Source organism: Trichomonas vaginalis, chromosome IV (assembly GCF_026262505.1).
Source record: "Trichomonas vaginalis G3 chromosome IV, whole genome shotgun sequence".
Taxonomy (NCBI): Eukaryota; Parabasalia; order Trichomonadida; family Trichomonadidae; genus Trichomonas; species Trichomonas vaginalis.
Window position 1 is genome coordinate 21888708 of NC_067206.1, and position 22261 is coordinate 21910968.

Genomic DNA, 22261 nt, shown 5'->3' on the forward strand with positions numbered 1-22261 from the left:
ACATTTCTAACTCTTCATAATTTAATATTTCCACATCAATGAGGATTCTATATTTTATAATCAGTTCCCATCATATGTCGGAAATTGAATGAAACTCAATTTCCGACATATGATGGAAATACTTGAAGAATTTTCAATTTTTAGCCTCATTTATATTGATGCAATTCAATTATTGAGGTGGCTCATAATATCTCCGCATCGATTTAAGCATAATACAATATAATTTTTTATTAGTTAATTACACAGATTCGTATTCATATTCGTAAGTATACTCGGATGAGTCAGAGTCGGAATCAGATGAAATCTGAGGTTTAGGAAGAGATTTATCATTCTTTGCTGCTTTTGTTGACTTCCCAACTTTTGCTACTTCTTCTTTAGCCTCATCAAACAAAGATCTAACTTTTACAGGCTGTTTTTCTTCTTTATTTTCAGTCTGTTTCTGAGCTTTTTGTTGTTTATCATCATGTTTTTTAGGTTTTTCTTCTGATTTTGTTGTTTTTTCTTCTTGTTTCTTTGGTTTTTCTTCTTCAACTTGTTCTTGCTCGTTTTCATCTTCGTCGTAAACGTATTTGTAGTCTGAGACGTATTCGATGATCTGAACATCTTCGTCATATTCTTGGTCATCGACTTTTGTTGGTTCTGCTTCTTCCAATGTCAATATTTCTATTTCTCGTCTTCTACGTTCTTCCTCTTCTTGTCTTCTCTTTTCTGCTTCTTCGGCTAATCTCCTTTCTTCTTCACGCATTCGTTCTTCTTCTTCCTGTTTCTTTCGAAGTCTTTCGCGTTGACGTTCTGCTTCAGCTTCTGCTTCCTTTTGCGCGCGCAGTTTTTCTAGTTCTGCTTGAAGTTTGTCTGCTTCTTCCTTCTTTCTTTGGGCTTCTTTTTCTGCTTCTTCGACTTCTTTTCGCTTTCTTTCTGCTTCGGCTTCTGCCTCTGCTTTCTTACGACGTCTTTCTTCCTTTGCGGCTTCTTTCTTTCTACGAGCTTCTTCCTCGGCTTCTTCCATCTTCTTTCTTGCCTCTTCTTCTGCTTCTTTTCGCTTCTTTTCGGCTTCTTCTTCCGCCTCTTTCTTCTTTCGTTCTGCTTCTTCTTCGGCTTCTTTTCTCTTCTTTTCGGCTTCGATTTCAGCTTCTCTTCGTTTCTTTTCAGCCTCTTCTTCTGCTTGTTTTTGTTTTAATTCTGCAAGTTTCTCGGCTTCTTCTTTGAGCTTCTTCGCTTCTTCTTCTGCCTCTTTTCTCTTTCTTTGTGTTTCTTTCTCTGCTTCTTCTGCTTCTTTCTTCTTTCGTTCTAACTCTGCATCCATTTCTTCTTTACGTTTTCTGGCTTCTTCTGCTTCTCTGTTCTTCTTTTCTGCTTCTTCTTTAGCTTGTTTAAGAAGATTTTCTGCTTCTTCGATCATCTTTTTACGTCTTTCTTCCGCTTCTTTCTCACCTTTTTCACGTCTTATCTCTGCTTCAAGTTCTTCTTGTTCTCTTTGTCTTCTTCTTTCTTCAGCTTCTTTCTCTTCTTGTTCTAGTTTCTTACGTCTTTCTTCAGCTTCTTTTTCTTCTTGTGCGATTCTTGCTCTTCTTTCAGCATCTTCTTTCTCTTCCTTTTCTTTCTTCCTTCTCCTTCTTTCTTTGTCTTCTGCCTTTTCTTGTTCACGTTTCTTTCGTTTTTCTTCTGCTTCCTTTTCTTCCAATTCTCTTCTTCTTCTTCGTTCTGCATCTTCTTTTTCTTCTTGTTCTCTTCTTCGTCTTCTCGCCTCTTCTTCTTCAGCATCTTCTTGCATTCTTCGTTGTCTTCTTGCTTCCCATTCTGCATCTTCTTTTGCACGTCTCTTTCTTCGTTCTTCGTCTTCTTCTTTGTCTTCTCGTTCGCGCTTTTTACGTCTTTCTTCTTCAGCTGCTTCTTCTTCTGCGAATTTCTTTCTAAGATTTTCTAATGCGTTCTTTTCATCTTCGAGTTTTTGTTTGGATCGTTTTTCAAGTTGTGCAGCGAGTTCTTCGAAGTGTTTTCTTCTTTCTTCTTGTTGTTTCTGTTCTTCTTCTTCTCTTCGCTTCTTATCTTCTTCGAATTGTCTTTGTTCTTCTTCGTATCTTTGACGTCTTTCTTCTGCTTCTTTTTCTTCTTGTTCTTTGCGTTTACGACGTGCTTCTTCTGCTTTTCTGTCTTCTTCTTCTCGTTTTTTACGACGTTCTTCATCGGATTTCTTTTGTTGTTCTTCCAACTCTTTACGTTTTTGTTCAGATAATGCCATGTCTTGTGCAATTTTTCGTTTAAGTTCTTCTGCTGCTTTTTCTTCTTCTTCACGCATTTTTCTTCTTTGTTCAAGTAATTTATTTTCTTCATCAATCTTCTTTTGTCTTTCCTTTTCATGTTCTTTTTCTTCTTCTTCGCGGCGTTTCTTCATTTCTAATTCTGCTTGTCTAGCTTCTTCTTCACGTTTCTTTCGTGCTTCTTCTGCAATTCGCTCGAGTTCTTCAAGTTTTTGTTGTTTTCTTTCTTCCATCGCTTTATCTTCTTCTTCACGTTTCTTTCTTGCTTCTTCCGCCATTCTTTCTTCGCCTTCTCGAAGTTTTCTTGCTTCTTCAACAAGTTTTTCAAGAGCTTCACGTTTTTTCCTTGAATCTTCGATCATTTTGTCTTCTTCTTCCTGACGTTTCTTTCTTGCTTGTTCAGCTTTCATTTCTTCTTCTTGTAACTTCTTCTTTCTTTCTTGGTCTTCCTTTTGATGCTGATCACGAAGTCTTTCAAGTTCTCTTTCTGCTTCATCGAGTTTTTCCATTGCTTCTTTTTGTTTTCTCTTGCGTTCTTTTTCTTCTTCTTCGAGTTCTTTCTTTCTTTTTTCATCTTCTTTTCTTCTTTTCTCTTCTTCTTCAGCTATCTTTCGCATTCTTTCTTCGTCTTCTTTTTTGGCTTTTTCTTTTCTTTGTTTTTCTTCTTCATCCAGACGTTTTCTGTGTTTTTCGAGTTCGTCCTCGAGTTTCTTCTTTCTTTCTGTTTCTTCTTCATCAGCTTTTTGTTTACGAAGTCTTTCATCTTCTTCATGTTGTTTCTTCTTTTGGTCCAATTCTTCTTGGAGTTTCTTTCGAGCTTCTGCACTTTGTTCTTCCATTTTTCTTCTGATTTCTGCTTCTTCGTCTGAAAGTTTCTTTCTTCTTTCTTCTTCTTCATCGGCCAATTGTTTCATTCTTTCTGCTTTTTCTTTTTCAAGTTTGTCACGAAGTTCTTTTTCTTCATCTGCCAATTTCTTTCTTCTTTCTTCTTCCTCTTTCTCTTCTTTTTCTCTTCTTTCTTTTGCTTCTTGTTCCAATTGACGTTTTTGTCTTTCCAAATCAGCCATTGTCTTTCTTCTTTCGAGTTTAGCTTCTTCTGCCTTCTTCTTTGCTTCTTCACGTCTTTCTTGGTCTTCTTTTTCAAGTTCTTGTCTCTTTTTCTCGAGTTCATCAGCAATTCTTTTTCTTTCTTCTTCATCTCTCTTTGCTTTTTCTTTTCTTTCTTTGTCTTCTTTTTCGAGTTGTTTCTTCTTTTCTTCCAACTCTGCTTCATTTGCGAGTCTTTGCTGTTCGATTGCGTTCTTTCTTTGTTTGTCTTCTTCTTTGAGTTCTTTTCTACGACGTTCTATTTCTTCAGCAAGTCTTTTTTGTTCTTCTTCTTGTTGTTTTCTTCTTTTTGCGTCTTCTTCTTCAAGAGCTCTTTGTTTTGCGAGGAGTTCTTCTTCTTTTCTTCTTCTTTCATCTTCTTCTTGTTGTCTTCTTCTTTCTTCTTCTCTTTGTTTTCTGAGCTCTTCATCTCTTCTCTTCTTTTCTTCTAATTCTTTTTGTTTCCTTTCTTCTTCCGCTTTCTTTGCTTCTTCTGCCAATCTCTGCTTTTCTTGTTCAATTCGTTTGAGCTCTTCTTGTTTCTTCTTCTTTTCTTCTTCCATCTTCTTAAGCTCTTCTTCTTTCTTGCGTTTCTCCTCTGCTTCTTTTTGACGCTTTTCTTCCTCTTCTTTTCTGCGTTTTTCTTCAGCTTCTTTCTTCTGTTTTTCCTCTTCTTCTTTCTTTCGTTTTTCTTCTTCTTGTTTGCGTTTTATTTCTTCTTCTTGTTTGCGTTTTTCTTCTTCTTGGCGACGTTTTTCTTCCTCTTCTTGTCTGCGCTTTTCTTCAGCTTCTTTCTTCTGTTTTTCCTCTTCTTCTTTCTTTCGTTTTTCTTCTTCTTGTTTACGTTTTATTTCTTCTTCTTGTTTGCGTTTTTCTTCTTCTTGGCGACGTTTTTCTTCCTCTTCTTGTCTGCGCTTTTCTTCTTCACGTCGTTTTCTTTCTTCGCGACGTTTTTGTCTTTCTTCGGCTTGTCTTTTTTCTTCTTCAATTCTCTTTCTTTCTTCTTCCTCTTTCTTGCGTTTTTCCTCTTCTTCTTTTTGACGTCTTGCTTCTTCTTCCTTTCTACGCTTCTCTTCTTCTTGTCTGCACTTTTCTTCTTCTGCTTTCTTTTGACGCTTAATTTCTTCAAGCATCTTTCTTTCTTCTTCTTCCTTTCTGCGCTTTTCTTCTTCCATTGCGCGCTTCTTGGCTAATCGCTCGCGTTCGAGACGGGCAAGGCGTTCTTCTGGTGTTTCATTTCCATACCATTGCTGATTGTTGTCCCAATCATCTTTGGCTGTTGAAACAAGCTTTTGTAATTCTCGGCATTGCTCTTTTGGAATATTATTACCATCAAGAATAAGCTGTTCTAATCTCCTTGTATCTTTGCGAGATTTAGGTTCTTGTAAGATGAATTGACGGAAAGATTCAACGTGATTTGGATCTAAGTCGCAATCCTTCATCTCAATGGATTTGAATTGATAAGGTGAAATCTTTTGAAGATTATCTCTGATTGCAATTGGTTCTAGAGGAACATGGTCGATTCTCAAGACATCAACAGTGTTATTACAGACGTGTAATGCATCGAATAGCTCGTCAATTGCTTGTCTTGGAATTTTCATATTTGAAATTTGAAGAATTTTCAATGTCTTTGATTTGGGAAGTACAATTCCTAAGATTTTGAACAAATAATTTAAATAATTCGGTTTTAACGTATGCATTGATTTTGAAATAATTTCTTGGTTATGTCTATTCTTGTTCAGGCTTCTTTCCTCTTTCATGAGAAGATCGCATGAAAATCTAACGCCTTCAACTTTCTTGTATATTAAATTGGGTAATGGATGGAAAAATCTTTCATAATCTTCCGCTTTCATTTCAGAAAAGTCGAAAGAACAGAAAATTTTGTCGCCATGACCAACTTCATACATTTCCTCAATTGTAAATTGCTCAGTCATTGTTTCATCGGGTTGTACTGAGCCCTCTTCCATCTTTTTCTGTTGTAAAAATAATATTGTGAGCGTTAAAAATTTCATTGTTAACGAATTAAATATTTGCATGTTCTTAAGCGATTTTAAGAAGAATTTTTCAAAAACGGTTTATCGAGTAAGAAATTTTTATATGATAGTTTCCACTGTTCATTTTAATTTTATGAAGATGTTGAAATTGTTTTTATGAAAATAAAAAAGTGATTTGACAATGGGTTTTGTAAACTATTTAAATTTAAACGGAAATAGTTACCAATCAACAATTCAACAATCTGACTATAGTCAGAAGTTTTCTTCTTCATACTTTCGGTATGGTTGGACTTTAGTTTTACATGAAGCAGAAGAAATGTTCAGACATTCACCCTTTGTTTAAAAATTTTCATATTTCTTTTTAATTTTTAGTTTCTGTTTCTGAATTGCTTAGCTAATCAATTGTTATTGATAGTTCGAATTTCTATTCTTCAAAAACGAAATATGCTATTATCATAGCTTTATGGTATATGCGCATTTTAAGAGATAATATATATTTTTGAGGATTTTCTACCCCCGTCTAACAATTTTGACACGTAAATTTTGTCAAAAAACGATGAAATTTGATCTCGATCTATTTTCCATGAAATTATGTTTAGTCATGAATAACCAAAACTATTAAGTAAGAGTTTCGTTTTGCTAAAATTGTCACTTTTATAGCATATTTGTTTTTGGATGTTTTGCGAAACCAAAAAAAACTATGATATACAATGTGTGTGTAAAGAAAATACTTTATTTACTAGTTAAAAAATCATTTGGTATTGATCAAGTTATTTTTTCTGGATAAGATATTATATGGATAATTGGATAGAAAATACAATTATATAATCTTGTACCTGGTTTAATTAAGCTAATTGTCATCAGAAACTTGTAATTTTTATGAATTTCAGATTTTCTTTTCATTACTGCTTTTCTTAATAGGTCAAGTTCTTATTTACGTTATAAAGTATGATATTTACAAATATTAAGTTATCATGTTTTTTGAGAAATTATGAGAAACAAACAAAAATGAAAAAGATAGGAATAGCAATGAATAGTGATGTGGGTATAGAAAATGTAAGAGATATGAATGCAAAGCAATCAGTATTTAGGATATTGACCATAGATTTCGAAAAAAAAATGCTGCATATTGAGCGAAAACTATGATTATATTATAAGGCTGTCATTTAAAGCATAATGAAACTATTCCCTTTTCATTTTAATCGAATAAGATAGTAAAGATTTTTGAATTAGCTAGAAACTGATGAGATGTTTTCACAAATCAGATTTTTAATCTCTATAATGCATAATTCACTCAATATCTCAATTTTGATATTGCGAGATATTTTTGCTATCGGTTTCGCAATTTTGACACAATAGCAAGAGGGTTCTATAAGCATTATTATCAACGTAGAATCTGAATATCATATCAGAAAATGTCGCAAATCTGACATTTACCCGACCAAATAGCAAAAATAATTGAATACTTTTCGCAAAAACTTTAAAAATCGATAAAAATATGAAATATAGATATTAAAGGGACTTTTTATATAATATTCATAAAGATTTTCCAAAAATATGATACCGCAAAATTAAAAAAGTGACGTCTTGAGTGGAGTCAAAGGTCGAAATTGCTAGCTAAATGTTTTTTTAGTGAAATTGCGTATTGTACGTTTTTTTCGCAAAACGAAACCCTTATATTAAGGTTTGTTTTTGAAAGCTAAACAAATTTTACAAGATGAAATATGCATGGTCAACTGAAATTGATCTTGCATTCGGATTCATCATTCTCAATTATGGTTTCCTCATTTGTGAGATTCTATTGATTCTTTATATCAAAAACTTTTTTCATAATTTACCAGATTTCAATAATTCAATAATTCTCGATAACAATCAACTCATTGCAAACTTATTCAGCGAAAATACTTGCAAAATTCCATCAGCTTTGATAGAAAGGCAAATAAATTATGATGAAAAAATTACAGTCGATACAAAAGGATTAATTATAGATGGAACAGTCAGACCGAAGTTTTCATGGAATTACTGTGCTACGTGCCATCATACAAGAACAAAAAACGTAATTAAATTTGCATCAAGACTTAAAACTACATTCTTACACCTCAAGGGCGTGTACTTGGCAGGCTCGTGTCATATATCAGATGGGCGCCGAGTATTTTCAAGAGATCCTCGAGATATTTTACCGTATAAAATATTTATTCCTGGAGAAACAAGATCTTTCGCTGGAAATTACGATCACGCAATATGCGTTGGACATAGATGGAGTTCCTACTATGGACACTTCATTACTGACTATCTTTGTCCCTTGATGTGTGTTCCAAGAGAATATTGGGCAAAATCTAAAGTAATAGTTGGACTAGAGCCAGAGACTAAAAGTCTAAATCATGTTTTTGATCTATTGACAATGATTGGGATCAAAAATGAGAGTATTCATATTCTTGGTCGAACAGAATGGGTATTTTGCAATAATTTATATACTGTAGTAGATCCTCCGTCATATTTTTCTCATCCAGCAACATGTTACGTTAATTTATCGAAATTATTAAATAAAAATTTGAAACTACAAGATGTCGAGGCAAAACAATATGTGATATGTAACAGACGACCACCTGCTAATAGAAAGATTGCAAATTTTGATGAGTTATGGAATTGAACAGTGAAAACTTTCCCTGATATTAATTGGGAAAATATTCCGGATTTTTATCCAAATATTTCATCAGCCGCCAAAGCTTTTTGTGATATTAAGTTCCTTTATACGATTACTGGCTCCAATATCGTAAGAGCTTTGTTTATGAAAAAAGGTTCCGTAATTGTTACAATTCAACTGAACTGGAATGAATTTAACTTCCAAGCAATGGCACTAGCTTTAGATATTAAGTATTTTACTTTCTCAATCCATGGATATAATCATGAATACGCTGATAACGTGATTGTTGATTTGAAACGATCAGTTAATGCAGTTAAAATAGGATTGTATGCTGCAAAGCACGGGCACTTCCCAAAGGCAAGCCATGAATATCCTTATGTTGTTTATTAATAGAGTTTTAAAGTGTAATTTTTTTTAATTTGAATTTAAATTCGACTATGACTCGATTTGTTTTCTAATCTTGTGTATATTATAAATTTTCTCTTAAAATATGTTTAAACTCTTGAATTCAATTTTGAGAACGACTTAAAAAATTAAATAGTTGTAAACTTTGTTTAAGTTTTAGTTTTTCAGGAATCAACTCAAGCATTGAATTAAAGAGTCTTCGAAGACTCACAAATTGAATTAAATTCGATTTAATCGATTTACGACACTCTCATTTCATCATATTTAGTAACAAAATTTAATGCGGAAATCATATTTAGTAACAAAATGTAATGCGGAAATCGAACAAATTCTAGACCCCTAAACGAATGAATTACTGCACACCCGTAATAAACTTAGGCATGCTTGAAGCCTTCTAAATAACAAAGATTTACGAAGATGGTATATACCTTCACCATGAAACTTGGGCGATGACTCAGACCTTCATGATGTGATTGAGCACATTTTGTTTTACTAATATTTCATGATAGGATGTATGTCTAGAGGCAAGATTTTTGTTCATATATGAGAAGTGGAAACATAAAAGTTTCGCTTAAGGGTGCACTTACCACTTTCTGACATGCTCCCATAATATCAATATATTTTTATTGTGATTGCAAAAAATATAAAATTAATATAAGTTACTAAGTAGTGATTTATTTAACTTCTTCCCGAACAAAGTTAATGACTTTTTACCTTAGAAAAATTGGATAAAAAAACTAGAATGTCAAAAAAATTGAGATAATGTCAGAAAGTGATAAGTGCACCCTTAATATTCTGATAATTTCGGAACATACAGAATTAGTGTTAACTTTATAATAGGTTATGTGAAAGGAAATAAATTTTAATAGTTTTGTTAAAAATAATAAATAACTTGTTTAAAATAAATAAATAATTATAATTTTGCCAATTTTTTTTTCTAAATTAGAAAAGAAATAAAAAAACAATTAAAAAAAAATCAAATTCTCTAATGTCAATATAAATTTATTTTTGGTTAGATTTACCAAAAATAAGTTGTTTCTTCTTCTGTAACACACTTGATGAACCATCCTTATTAAGCCATGATTGTAAATCATTTTCTTTATCTCTAGAAATCTTTCCTAATCCAATCATATGTTTCAAGAACTGTGGAATCATGTCCAAAGTAACAGTTTGTATGAACTTATTGATCAAATCACCGAAAGTTGTTGTCAAATCCTGGTAAATTATGTCATGTAATTCACCATTGAATTCAGAAATTTCTGAGATAATTGAATTCTCTTCATTTTTATAGGACACATTCATTTTTGTATCGGTAACTTTGAAGTATCTCATTAAGAAGTTGGATTCCGCTCTCTTGATCATTACGTTGAGTTCGGAAGACTTGACAGCCATGAGATAATCCTTCCATGAATCACCGATCTTCGGCAAAATTCCTTTTTCTACCAAAACTTGTGGCAGTTTTGTGTCACTTTCTTCGATATATTTTGATATCAAAGATGTTTCAGGAGCTATTATATTCGCTTCAAACATTTGTCTTATTGCGTTTACGAATTCAGCATCGTAATTAAACACTGTTGGATCAATATTCATTTCGACATGGTTATAAACTGTGACACCTCCTACAGGAGGACCTTTTCTCATTTGTAATCTCAAGTGAGGTGAATCATCACTTGTCAAATCCATCCATCTCATTAAAACAACTCCGCCAAATTTCGCTTCTTTGCGAGTATCATTTGCGAAGATGTTATCAAAGGTAATTGTGTTATCTGAATTACCTTTCAACGTGTTAACGAAATGTCCCAAAATCCTTGAAATGACAACAGATGTCATGTCAACTTTGAACTGATCTTTAAGTGACAAAGTGCACTGTGAAACTTCAAAATCAGCTTTGAGAGAGAAATAATCGTCAGCGGCCATTTCAAGAGTTTTTTCTGATTGAGGGAATTCAGGCATTATTTCGGAAATCAAGTATTTTATTGAAGCAATATGGTTTGTATTTGCTTCGCATGTCATTCTTTCTACTTTGCAATCAACGATGTTGTCATTCCACTGATCTTTCTCCATCTTTTGTTGGTAATAAGTCAGTTTGCACGCGTTGATTGTAACAATCGGTTGTGGTCTGTCATCAGAAGAAACGCCAAAACCGATATATGACAGTAATTGGCAATCATTCATTGTGAAATTAATCAACATCAATGAATTGTCTTCTGTGTATTTGACGACGAGTTGTGAATCAACAATTCTATTCAACAAAAATGTCTCGTAGTGCATTGATTCAGCGACAATCTCGATAAGTGGAATGGAAACAGTGTAAAACGTCTTTGTAAAATCTGTTTTGACGGTTTTTTGTTTCTCATTTCCTTCTTGACCGAAAACTGTAGCTATTCTTTGGCTTGAGTTTCTTCTCATGAGATGTTTGAGGAGATCTCCTTGTTCTGCTTGAGAATTAGGTTGAGAAGGTTTCTCGTCTGGGAATGCTTGTGCAATTTGTTCTTGCATCTTTTGTTTGGCTTTCTTTTCTGCTTCTGCGATGACAATTTTGTTTCTGATGTGGATAATCGATTTGACAAGTTCGTAAACATATTTAGTGTTTAGTTGGTTCATGTATATCCTGATTCCATCAACGGATATCTTGGAACTAACACCATATGCTGCATTTAAATTGTCAATTCGACATATTGATGATGACTTCACTTCACCTGACTTTACAATATCTTTCAAATCTGTCAAATTTACGTAAATGTTATTAGACGTCATAGAGATATCGTAGAAGTCTTCTCCTCCGTACGGGAACTCTGTACGACATGAAAACTTTGGTCCGACAAACGTGACATCGAATGAAGTACCGTTTATCATTTTATCTTCCATGGCAGGGAAATGGTCGAACACTCTCAAAGAAAGGGAATCAACGTTGAATCTGTAAGTGAAAGATCTGTTTAACTGACTGAGTTTCATGACTTTCACGGGTTTCTTCCTTTTCACGCCGTATTTGTATTGGTATGTTTCATCCAAAGGAGGAGTGATGATCATTGACATGATGGGAGCAATGTTCCACTCAAGATGGGCGTAGTCCACAGAAATAAATGAAGTGAAATCGCTCTTTTCAAAATGCATGTCAAAATCAATGTCAAAACCGCTGGATCTAAAATCTTTGTAAGTGTCGTTCGATGGGTCATCGAATTTGGTGACATCAGGGAATGTCAAGTGCTTGTGCTGGTCATTGTTTGGTTGTGTCCATTCAAAAGTGACAACCATTGAAAATTTTGGAGCTGAAATGATTGTTGGACCATTTGCGCAGCGAACAGCTGTGTAGTTACTGGTGGAGAGGTTGATCTTGCCCTCGGTGAACTTGAGAAAGAGGTTGTCGAAGTTGCAGGACAAAACATTTTTGAGATCATACGGATCTGAACTTCCAAGAAGCTCCATAACGAATTTGTTGCATGCAAATGAATATTTGCCACGGAACATTGAACGAATCTTGTCCCACCACATCAATGATGGTGATGGATCGACGCCATCTGGAAATGTCCGGCCAATTAAGTCGCCAAAGTCATCATAAAGCTTGGATAATGAAAATCCCCAAAATACTCGTGACGATTCGGATTTTATTGATACATCACAGTATAATTTTACATCGGCCGGAGTTTTGTGGGCTAAATAATCGTTGCCGTTAACTTTGAATGGAACTGGCACGAAACTGTGGACATCTACTTCTCCGAAGACTACAGGGCCCTTCATTTGGGAGTTCTTCATCGATATGACGGCTTCAGGTAAGTCTACGAAGTAAACATCGAAATCTTCAACTGTCAAGTTGAAATTAAAGCCTTCTAATGTTTCCCAGCCTACATCTGGATAATGCTCTTTGACTGTTGGGTCGAATTCGTGGATTTTAGAGACCATTCCTGTAAAACCACGAGAATCCATTTCTAATAAGATTTCGGAGCCTTTTATAGCGACTTTGTCGTACTTCTTCATGTTATCGCATATCTTACGGTAGTTGTGGAAGATCAATTCGCCTACTTTCTCTTTGGCAAGCTTGGCTTGAATATCTGACAGAGGACATTGCTCCACCTTCAAGTCTAAGATGTATTTAAGGACAACGCTATCGCGCATGAACTCAGGGAGCTTCTTTGTTACGTTCAAAAGTGTATTATTGATCTCGCAATCTTCAAACGCGAATTTGGCTTCTGAAACAGCGATTCTGATGGGGAATGGAAGGGTCTCGCTGTCAAATATATGAGCAGAAATGTACGGTTTCAATACTGAGATCATATATGTGAAATGATTAATGAATTCAGCGATATCTACCTTGTTTTGGTCGCGGAATGAGAAGTAGTCAGCCTTGATATCGAGGAAAGTTTTGTCTTCTGATAAAATCTGGAGCTTTTCCACTGTAAATGTTTTGACACCGTTTAAATTCATAATTACGTCAGGGAAAGATATGACTTTCTCTTTGTATGTGGCGTTGTATGATGAAGCAGTGACAATAGCCTCGTCTGTAAGTCTGAATGAGAGGTTTACGTAGAAAATTGTCGCATCTAAGTCTGGGAAGTCGAAAGTAATCCTTGTCGGTGTGTAAGGTTTGTTGCCACGTAATTTCGGAATGATTTGGAAGAGCTCAAGTCCATCTAATGTTGAGTAATCAACATCAAGATGATCAATAACAATAACTGGGCTTCCGTATGTAAGATTCTGCTTCAAGAATGAAAGCTTGTCGATGGTGAATAGTTTTTCTGACTTGCATTTGATCTTAAGTCCGAAAACTTCGCTATAAAGGTTGTCGCAATTGAAATGATGGAAATGATAGATTGGATATACGAAATTAATGTCGATCTTATCGATTGTGACCGAGGCCTCTGGGATTTTATCTACTAAAGTCAACTCGAACTTCGGAAAGTCGAAATGTAATTTTCCTGGATAAAGTTCGAAGAAAACGGAAAATGGATTGATCGTAAATGTATTGGCCTTTGTCTCAAACGATAGGTTTGATATATTCATCGAAAGCGCGTAAATTGAGTTGGCAAAGCTAAATAATTTGACAATTGCATGGTTAGCAACATATAATGAGTATTCAGCTTCAGCAAATGAGTATGTTCCGAGCTTCTCATGCTTGATTGTCACAATTTGATACTTGAATTTTAGATTTGAGCCTTCTGAATTGGAATAATCAAGAACTAGACCGCGGGCGTTAATCGATAAGTCAAAAATTTGAAGACTGAATATAAGATTCTCAATTGAAAGATGAATCCTCTTTATTATTGAATATCCAAAAAGAGTTAGAAGGGTTGTATGGACATAATCTGGTTCCTTTTCTTCTTTTTCAGCTGGTTTGTCTGTTTGCGATGACTCAATTGATGAAACATCAACAGCTATCGATTTGGCATCAAACCACAGCAAATATATTGGATTCGTGAAGAAGGCGATTGGATTTATGAATAAACTAACATCTTTTAGAATGACGTTGACACCTTTATTCTTGAATTGAATATGTTCATATGAAAAAATGCCTTTCTGTCCTTGTACTTCGGCATAGCTGCTGAGAATGGACTTGACAGAAAATTTAAGAATGAAGTATATCAATACTGCTATTAAAACTAATATAATTAGCTTTAATAACATCGAAAAAAAAAATTAATAATTTTTTTTTATTCCCCAGCGATCAAAATGAAGGCATCTGTCATACCGAACATCATATAATCCTATAGAAATACTCTCTATTTATAGTATATTTGGCCCATTTTATGATCAATATTGAATTCAAAATTTGATTCTAATCTGAATAATCTAATGACACATCATAGAAACATATAATCATGCACGATTTCTCATCAAATTGAGGAATATTCATGAGATATGAGAATAATTTTTCAATTTTTGCAAATTCTTTGATCCAAACCATATAATTTAATTAGAGATTCTAATAACAAAACAATTTGATATCATAATTCCCACAACAAAGAAAAAAAATCAAATTTTATAAAGATAGGATAAAAAAATAACATTTATTATTTCTTATATTTGGCATTTTCTTTAACTGCTTCTAAGAAGGAGTTATAGAATTGCCCAGACCCCATATATGCATAGAAAGTTGAAGTTACTCCATTTTTGTTTGCTTTGTCTGGATTAGCGCCTAATCTAAGTAATTCTTTTACCATATTCATGTTCTTGTTCTTAATTGCAGGGAAAAGTGGGAAGAATTCAGATTCATCTTCAATGTTGACAATTTCTCTTTTATAATCATCGGGAAGGGCATCCATGACATACTCAAACGCTCCCTGAATTGTTGTTTGAGTAGCAATTCTTAATGGATTCAATTTTTCTGGTTTAACTTGTTTTTTCTCTATTTTATAATTAGCTTGCTGCATCAAATTGAATTTGGTTACATCGTTATTATTTAGAACTATCAGAAGTGGCGTCCAACCGTCAATTGTCACATTATAAGGTTTTCCAGTCCATGATTGAATAATTTCTTGAAAGAACCAATTATCTTGGGCAATGCAACTAAGAATAAAGCAATCCCACTTATTATCAATTTGATAAAAATAATAATTTTCTCTTTTGGAAAATTCAAAGATTTCTGTGTTTAATTCTGGTTTACCTTTGTTCTCGATTGCAAAGTGATCAATTGCACCAGTAATTTCCGAGAAAAACTGTGTTAATCCTGCATCTATACAAATCTGAAGATCTGTAACAATTGCTGTCTTGTACAACTCAACATCATTCTCTGCAATCATTTTTAGCAAACAATTTAGCAATTCTCTGTTGTTTTTGTCGATACAATAAGAAATTGCAGTCATTCCTGTTTTATCTATAGCAGTAACATTCAATTCTCCAACATCTATTGGGATTTCTTCTGATTTCCCCTGATTTTTTTCATAATTTCCTTCATCGTCAGGAAATAAAATTATTTCTCTACTTTTCTTCAATTTCTTATATTTAAATATATTAAAATCGTTTCTCATGCATGAGTTCATTAAAAATGTCATATCATTGGCTTCTTGTCCCATTGAAAAATTATATGAAAAATTTTTCTCCAAAAAATCCTTCATTTTTTGATTATTTGCATTGTAAGCTACTATTAGTGAATCAATCTTTTGTAAATTGTCTAAAACTAGTTTCGGATAAATTTGATACAAAAATTTAATAAATTTGATGTTACATGAGTTAATTGTGTACTTTACAATTAATTCTTGATCAGTTACATTATTGAAAAAGTTTTTTGGTGTGTTTACCATCAAAAATTGAAACATTTCTAAATTTCCGCATTCGCAAGCCGTGTAAATATATTCTTTATCAATTGGTTTGATCTTATCAATGATGTTTTCCATGAGCATTATGTTTCCACTTTGAATTATTATTGGAATTACTTCTGGAGTGATTACGAAAGGTGTATAAAAGTTATAACTTAATACTGCTGCTTTAATATCTAAATGTACATCGTTATTCTCTTGTAAATAATGGAAAAACTCGTTATGATGGCATTTTATTACCATTTTAACAGATTTAATATCACTGATATAATCGTTATCAAGTAAATTGCTGATACTCCTTATAATGTCTAGATTCAAAGGTACTAAAGCGAGTTGAAAAACTTTGTACCAAGTTTCTATGTCATCTGTTTGATTTAGTGCAATGATGTGCTTGATTATGTTGGTAGATCCATAGTAAGCTGCATCTGCTAAAAATTCGTAAACTGATTTCGGATTTGGATCAAAACTTAAGAAATCTTCAACATTATCGTTAATTATTGCACGCTCTATTGAATCTTTTGGTGGTAGATAGATGTCACCTTCAAATTCCCATGAATTATATTTATCAGATTTTGAATCAAGCTGTAGACCTTTTTTAATTAGGTAGCTAATCAATTTGTCGTAGGTTATTGCTGATTGTAATGTAAATATATCTGGTTTCCCATTTTCATTTTTTTTCGAATCGTAATACTTAAAACAAGCATATGCAATCTCATTAAACTTCTTTGGAAGGCAGAATGATAGTAAATCTAAGATTCTGTAAATTGAAAAGCTGTGATGTATTTTTAATTGTAAATTGGAAATGTTGAAATTTTCAACGTTATTAGTCCATAATTGTTCTAATTCATCTAGTAGTTCTGTATCTAGATCAAAAGCCACATGCTGAGATTCTGTTTTATTGTTTGCATTATGTATGGGATCCATGAAAATTACGACACTTTTATTTCAAATTCTTATTTGAAGAGAAAAAAGTTGGAAAAAATGTTGTAATTTGAAATTTGAGGTTGGTAGGTCATTAAAATACCTCAAGGATTCGCTCTTAAGATAATAGGATTTCATAGAAAATGATTAGCAAACAATCAAAAAAAATACCCTCAATTTTTAACTTTTGCAACTCCAAAAACCAGGTGTTTTTCCAGAACTACCATCTAGGATGAGTCCTAGGAGCTATAATTCTAGGGTTAGATGATACCCACTTAGTACTTTTATTTGTATATGTTTTAGTGGAATTTGGTGAGGGGTCATGAAATTCGTATCTAATTTGCTATCATCTAAGCTGGTAAAAGTCGGAGAAAGCTATTTACTGGTTGTATATTACAAATATACCTTGTAATAGAAAATATAAGTGTTTGTGATTTAAATTCGCTCAATTAGCTCGAAAATTTGTTTTATATCCATGACAAACTAACACAATCCTATTTATGTGATTGCCAATCTGTTCCCAAAATATATCAGCATGAATATATATATATTGATATTATTTGCAATTTCATCATTAAATAGTACTTTTTTTTCTATTTTTAATTTAGAAATAGTATATTTATATGATAGCGACACAATATTTTAATTAAAAAATATATGTTATCGATCATCACACTCAAATTGAATTTCAAAAATTTTAGAATTTTTCAATTTCAATATTGAAAATATATTTCTTATATCATAGCGATTCATGTTATAATAATATGGAGAAAAATATTGTTTTAAATCTAAAAGTAGTATATGAGTGCGGGTTTTGTGACTTTTTTTGTAAACGTAAGAATTCATACAATATCGAGCGATTTTGTATCATTTTTTTTAACATATGAAGTAAAAAATGTATGATTCTTACGGTTTTTATTCTTACGTTTTTGAATAAATCAAGATTTAAAAAATTTTCAAAATTGTAAGACATTTACACTCAGCCCATACATAATGAAATAAAAAATAATTTTTTTAAAAAATTAACATTAATTTTAAAATAATTTATGATTTTATCTTTTATAAAAGAAGCTATATATAGATGATGTCAGATATTCCGCGATTAATTAAACATTGTTTAAATCCTGAATGGGTTAAACTTCTTACGAAAAATTAAAACTTAGTTATGTTTATTATTTTATTTTTTTATTTTGTATGAAATGAGTGTCAAGACTAACGACGTTAAAAAATTAGGATTCACAAACAGGGAAATAAAGGATATATTAGAGGAGGCGGGTTATGAGGTTGATAAATATTATTTAAGAAATTGTCAAAAATTCGCGGAGTTTTTAAATGAGTTTGATTATGATGGAAAAATGAATAAAGATGATGTTATAAATTTCTTATATCCCACATCTAAAAAAGAAGAAAAACCTAAAGAACCTGATGTTTTCCCTGAATATTATGAAGAACGAATTAAAGATGATGAATATTATAACGATGAGATTGAGAAATTGGAACAATTAAGAAATGAAATAGATGAAAAAATTAAGGAATTGAGAAATGCTGAGAATGAAGTAGAGGGTTTAATGAATATCCCAGCTTCAGAATCAGAAGTTCAAAAATCACATGAGGAAAGATATAAAAATTACTTTTTGGAATCTACTAAAAATTTATTAGATGGTGATATTGACGAAACACTTTCAGAAGAAGGCACAAAATTTATTCATAAACATAAGTTACAATTTATTGACGATGGAGATTATCCATGTATATTACTTTCACCTCCTCTTGATTCTGAAAAATTCAAAAAAGCACTGAAAAATGTAACATATGCAACAAATACGATTAAGAAAGAAGATCATGATATTTACACAAATTATTATTTAAATAAATGTACAGGTGTTGATAAAGTTTTTGATTTGTTAGATAAAATATCAAAAGAAACAATTGGAACCTATAAAATTTTATGTGATTGTGGTTTCATTATTGAAGATACCAATAATGTTTCATATGAAAGAACAGCACCGAAGGAAGACGAAGTTGAAAGGTCTATACCATTCGTTATTAAGAATATAAAAGATATGAAAACGTATAAGCATTATATTTATTCATTTATTTCAGAAAAAATGGAAGCAACCCATAAAACATCATCTCATCATTTTATAGCTATTCATACATTCCTTTTCAAAGTTGTGAAATTAAATAAGACAGGAATTAGATTTAATGTATCAGGGTACGCATTCTTGAGTAAATTAAAATGTATTCGTCACGTCACAGATGATAAAAATTTATGTGTTCTTAATTCATTTTATGGACTTTAGCCCTGGACTTTAAAAAAAATAAACTTTATTTTTATTTATTTTTTTAATTTTTTTTCTTACATAAATGAATAAAAATGGAACAGCTAGAATGAATGATAATCAAATTAGAGCAGAAGGTAGAAGGTTATTTAAACGCTTCTATAACATTCCTGATGGCGTTAATCCTAAAACTCGTAGAAGTTATTTAAATGAAGCCATAGATGTATATGAAGGATTTGACATTTCATCAGAAAGTGAGAGATTAGCAAGAATGTTAAATGTTAATATTGATTTCTATTATTGTGATCCTCAACCAGAAGACGTAGACATTAACAAGGTAGACTTTCCATTAGTGGATTCAATAATGATAGATCCAGAATTTGAAACAGTAAATATTTTATTAACACAGAGTCCATGTGGAAAACTTCACGCTGACAGAATAACAGACGTTGAAGCACTCACAGGATATAAAGTTTGCCCCTTTTGCAAAGAAGAAGTATATTCTATCCGTGATGATCCAGAAAGGAAAAACCAAAGAAGATTTTTAAAACATTGTGAGAAATGTAAAGAAAATAATGGAAGATTAATTCAAGACGTTCAATTGCAAAACACACAACAACCATATGCACCACATATTACGAAACAGAAGATATATCAATGGCTATTAGCACATAATTTGCAGGAATATTATAAACCAACAAGATATTATATTACTTTTGACTTCGAAACATTAGAGACTAAAGAAGAACTTCAACTTTCTGAATGTGCAACTTTGAACGCTTACTTAAAACCATTCATGGTATCATCAACGGTTAAATTAAACGATAAAACATATACGAGGAATTTTTGCTTAACTTCGAGTGATTCTTTTATTTCTGATTGGATTGAGTTTTTATTTTCAACCTGTTCATTAGTTGCTAAATCAAATATTGAACAATATGAAGAATTAATGAAGTCGCAAACGGACCAAACGGCGGGGACTTTGTCTCATACATTAAATGAAAAACAGAAGGAAGCATTTAAAGAGCTTTTAGATGAAGAATTTAATAAAGTGAATATCATTGGTTTTAATTCAGGAAAGTTTGATTTAAATTTAATTCTTCGTGATTTAAATACTGCAAAATGGAAGATAAAATCAATGCTGGGTTCTTCTTCTCAATTTAAGCAAGTCATAGTAAAGAAAACAAACTGTCCATATGAATTAAGATTTATTGACATCAGAAATTATATAGCGGGTGGAACATTAGACCAATTCACTCAAGATTTCGGAAACAATAAATCACGTGTTAAATCCTTTTTCCCTTATCAATTCATCACATGGGAGAATTACGAAGATGAATTATATAAAAAGGAACCATTCACTCAAGATTCATTTTATTCAGCATTAACTCAAGAAACTATATCAGATAGTGATTATCAAATATATCTCAATGATGCTAAAAATTTTAAGAATAGATTAGAATATTTTATTCATTATTGCAATAAAGATGTTGAAATTATGATTGACCCAATTGATAAAATTATTGAAGAAACATTTGTTTATAAAATTGATATGCTTCATAATCTTTCTTTATCATCGAATGCATCAATGATTCGTTACGCTTTAGCATATAAAGACTTTAATCCTAATGAAACATATCCAGAAGAAGAAAATGTGGAATCAAGTTTTGAATTAACGAAAAAGTATTGGAAATATAAAATTGAATCATATAAGAAACAAGATGAAAAAGCAGAAAGGGATACTAAAAACAATGTTTCAATGGATGACTATCAATACTATCACGATTTAATCCTTTCATCTAAATGCAAAATGTGTGGTAAAGCGTTTACATATGCTAATAAACCAACATTGGATAGAATCGATAATGAAAAACCACATACCAAAGAAAATTGTCAGTTAATGTGTTGTTATTGCAATGTCGTAAAATCAAATAAAGATGAAGATGTTCAACGTTTAAGAATCAATTTAAGAAATTATGCATTAAAAAATAATTTACCAATGACTTTAGATTCAGTTGAAGCTTATCACATTCTCCGTAATGGAATTACTGGTGGTCTATCAAATGTTCAACATAGAGTAAATCTTAAAGGAATCACGCACATTAATAAACTTTCATATAATCCAGAAACTAAAACAGTATCAAATGAGGACACCACCAACATTATGACTCATTTCGTTGGTGTTGATTTCAATTCATTATATCCTTCATCATTTTCATCTAATCCTCATGATTTCATTCAATATACTGACCATGAAATGTATATGCCGGGAAGATTGAATGGTGTTATATAATAGATCATGAAAGAGTAGATAATATCAGGGGTGATGGTGATAAAGGATTTCGGGCAGTTATGACTCATTATTTCCCACAAATTAATTTTTACTTCTCATCCTCTCCATATACGTTTCATAATAAAATAGTTGATGCGGTAATGAGAACTCTTAGAGATGCGTTAGGGGTTAACGGTCAGATATACTGGGATGGAAATCATGACTCCATCATACAGCAGTTAGTATATTATTACAATAATACATGGCATAGAACTATAAACATGAAACCAGTGGAAATGAAAAATGATATTTCAAAAGAATGGGAATATATTAGAAAGCAAATGGAAAGGTTGAATGATGTTAAACGTGAACAAATTAATTCGGGGCTCATGAATTTTAAACAAGGAAATAAAGTTTTAATTCATCTTGATTATGGAAAAACTGATAAATCAACGACAAAAAGAAGACGAAGATTTGACACAATAGCTGAATTTGTTAGATATATTAACGGCAATGCATTAGTTGAAGTTGACAATAAATTAATAGAAATTCCGATTTATTTTATTACTCCATTATATTTAAATAATATTTAATTTTTTATTTCGTAAGAAATGAGTGACAACAAAGCAGTCAAGAGTCCAGACGATGAATATAAAAAGAAACTAAACAGAATTAAATCAAAAATATGTTATTACAAAAAGAAGCCGCAATGTGGTGGGGTTGAAAACGATAAAGAAATAATCGAAAAATTAGAAACTTATCGTTCAATCATTAAACTGAGTGAAGCAAAAATAAAAGAATTTAATAGAATAAATAAATTGATTGGAAGAGATGAATTTAATAAAGATGAATTTTTAAACTCTATCCAAATTTAATTTTTATTCCTCTTCGACAACATCTCTCTTTCCATCATTACTGCATAACCGCATTTTCTCAGTTTAAGTGGTTTGTTATTTTTAACATGTTCTCGCATCATTTTTATCATTTCCTCCCTTGTTATGATTCGTGGTAAATTTTGAGCTTGTGGGGTATTCATTTATGATAAAAATAAAAATTTAAATTATGCTGTTCTAAAGTTTGTGACAACATGACATTTTGACAACAACACAGGAGGAAGGCAATAATGAATTATTTTTGAAGAACTGAAGG

The 22261-nt window shown here is 32.0% G+C and overlaps 5 protein-coding genes across 5 annotated transcripts, besides 7 other annotated features; 2 read left to right on the forward strand and 3 right to left on the reverse strand.

The window, feature by feature from the left end:
• Positions 1-202: 202 nt before the first annotated feature.
• Positions 203-5311, reverse strand: TVAGG3_0144030 (uncharacterized protein; the record flags this gene model as incomplete). The annotated part of the gene is made up of 1 exon (XM_001308621.1): positions 239-5311. The coding sequence occupies one exon, from the start codon at positions 5309-5311 to the stop codon at positions 239-241; it is 5073 nt and encodes a 1690-aa protein (XP_001308622.1).
• Positions 5312-6878: 1567 nt separating this feature from the next.
• On the forward strand, positions 6879-8367 carry TVAGG3_0144040 (glycosyltransferase family; the record flags this gene model as incomplete). The annotated part of the gene is made up of 1 exon (XM_001308622.2): positions 7056-7988. One exon carries the CDS (start codon positions 7056-7058, stop codon positions 7986-7988), a length of 933 nt encoding a protein of 310 aa, XP_001308623.1.
• A 591-nt stretch (positions 8368-8958) lies between these two features.
• Position 8959, forward strand: a terminal%2Cinverted (terminal inverted repeat of tvBac_53III transposon ID:TVAGG3_0144050).
• Positions 8959-8991: a mobile genetic element.
• Positions 8960-9178: a mobile genetic element.
• Positions 9146-9178: a terminal%2Cinverted (terminal inverted repeat of tvBac_53III transposon ID:TVAGG3_0144060).
• A 211-nt stretch (positions 9179-9389) lies between these two features.
• Positions 9390-14006, reverse strand: TVAGG3_0144070 (pollen tube development protein family; the record flags this gene model as incomplete). The annotated part of the gene is made up of 1 exon (XM_001308623.1): positions 9390-14006. One exon carries the CDS (start codon positions 14004-14006, stop codon positions 9390-9392), a length of 4617 nt encoding a protein of 1538 aa, XP_001308624.1.
• Positions 14007-14370: 364 nt separating this feature from the next.
• On the reverse strand, positions 14371-16568 carry TVAGG3_0144080 (ankyrin repeat-like family; the record flags this gene model as incomplete). The annotated part of the gene is made up of 1 exon (XM_001308624.1): positions 14393-16561. One exon carries the CDS (start codon positions 16559-16561, stop codon positions 14393-14395), a length of 2169 nt encoding a protein of 722 aa, XP_001308625.1.
• Positions 16569-17695: 1127 nt separating this feature from the next.
• Positions 17696-18101: a mobile genetic element.
• An 824-nt stretch (positions 18102-18925) lies between these two features.
• TVAGG3_0144110 (DNA/RNA polymerase superfamily) lies at positions 18926-21133 on the forward strand (the record flags this gene model as incomplete). Its single annotated transcript, XM_051224413.1, has 1 exon — positions 18926-21133. The coding sequence occupies one exon, from the start codon at positions 18926-18928 to the stop codon at positions 21131-21133; it is 2208 nt and encodes a 735-aa protein (XP_051109399.1).
• Positions 18926-21133: a mobile genetic element.
• Positions 21134-22190: 1057 nt separating this feature from the next.
• Positions 22191-22261: part of a mobile genetic element that runs on past the window's edge.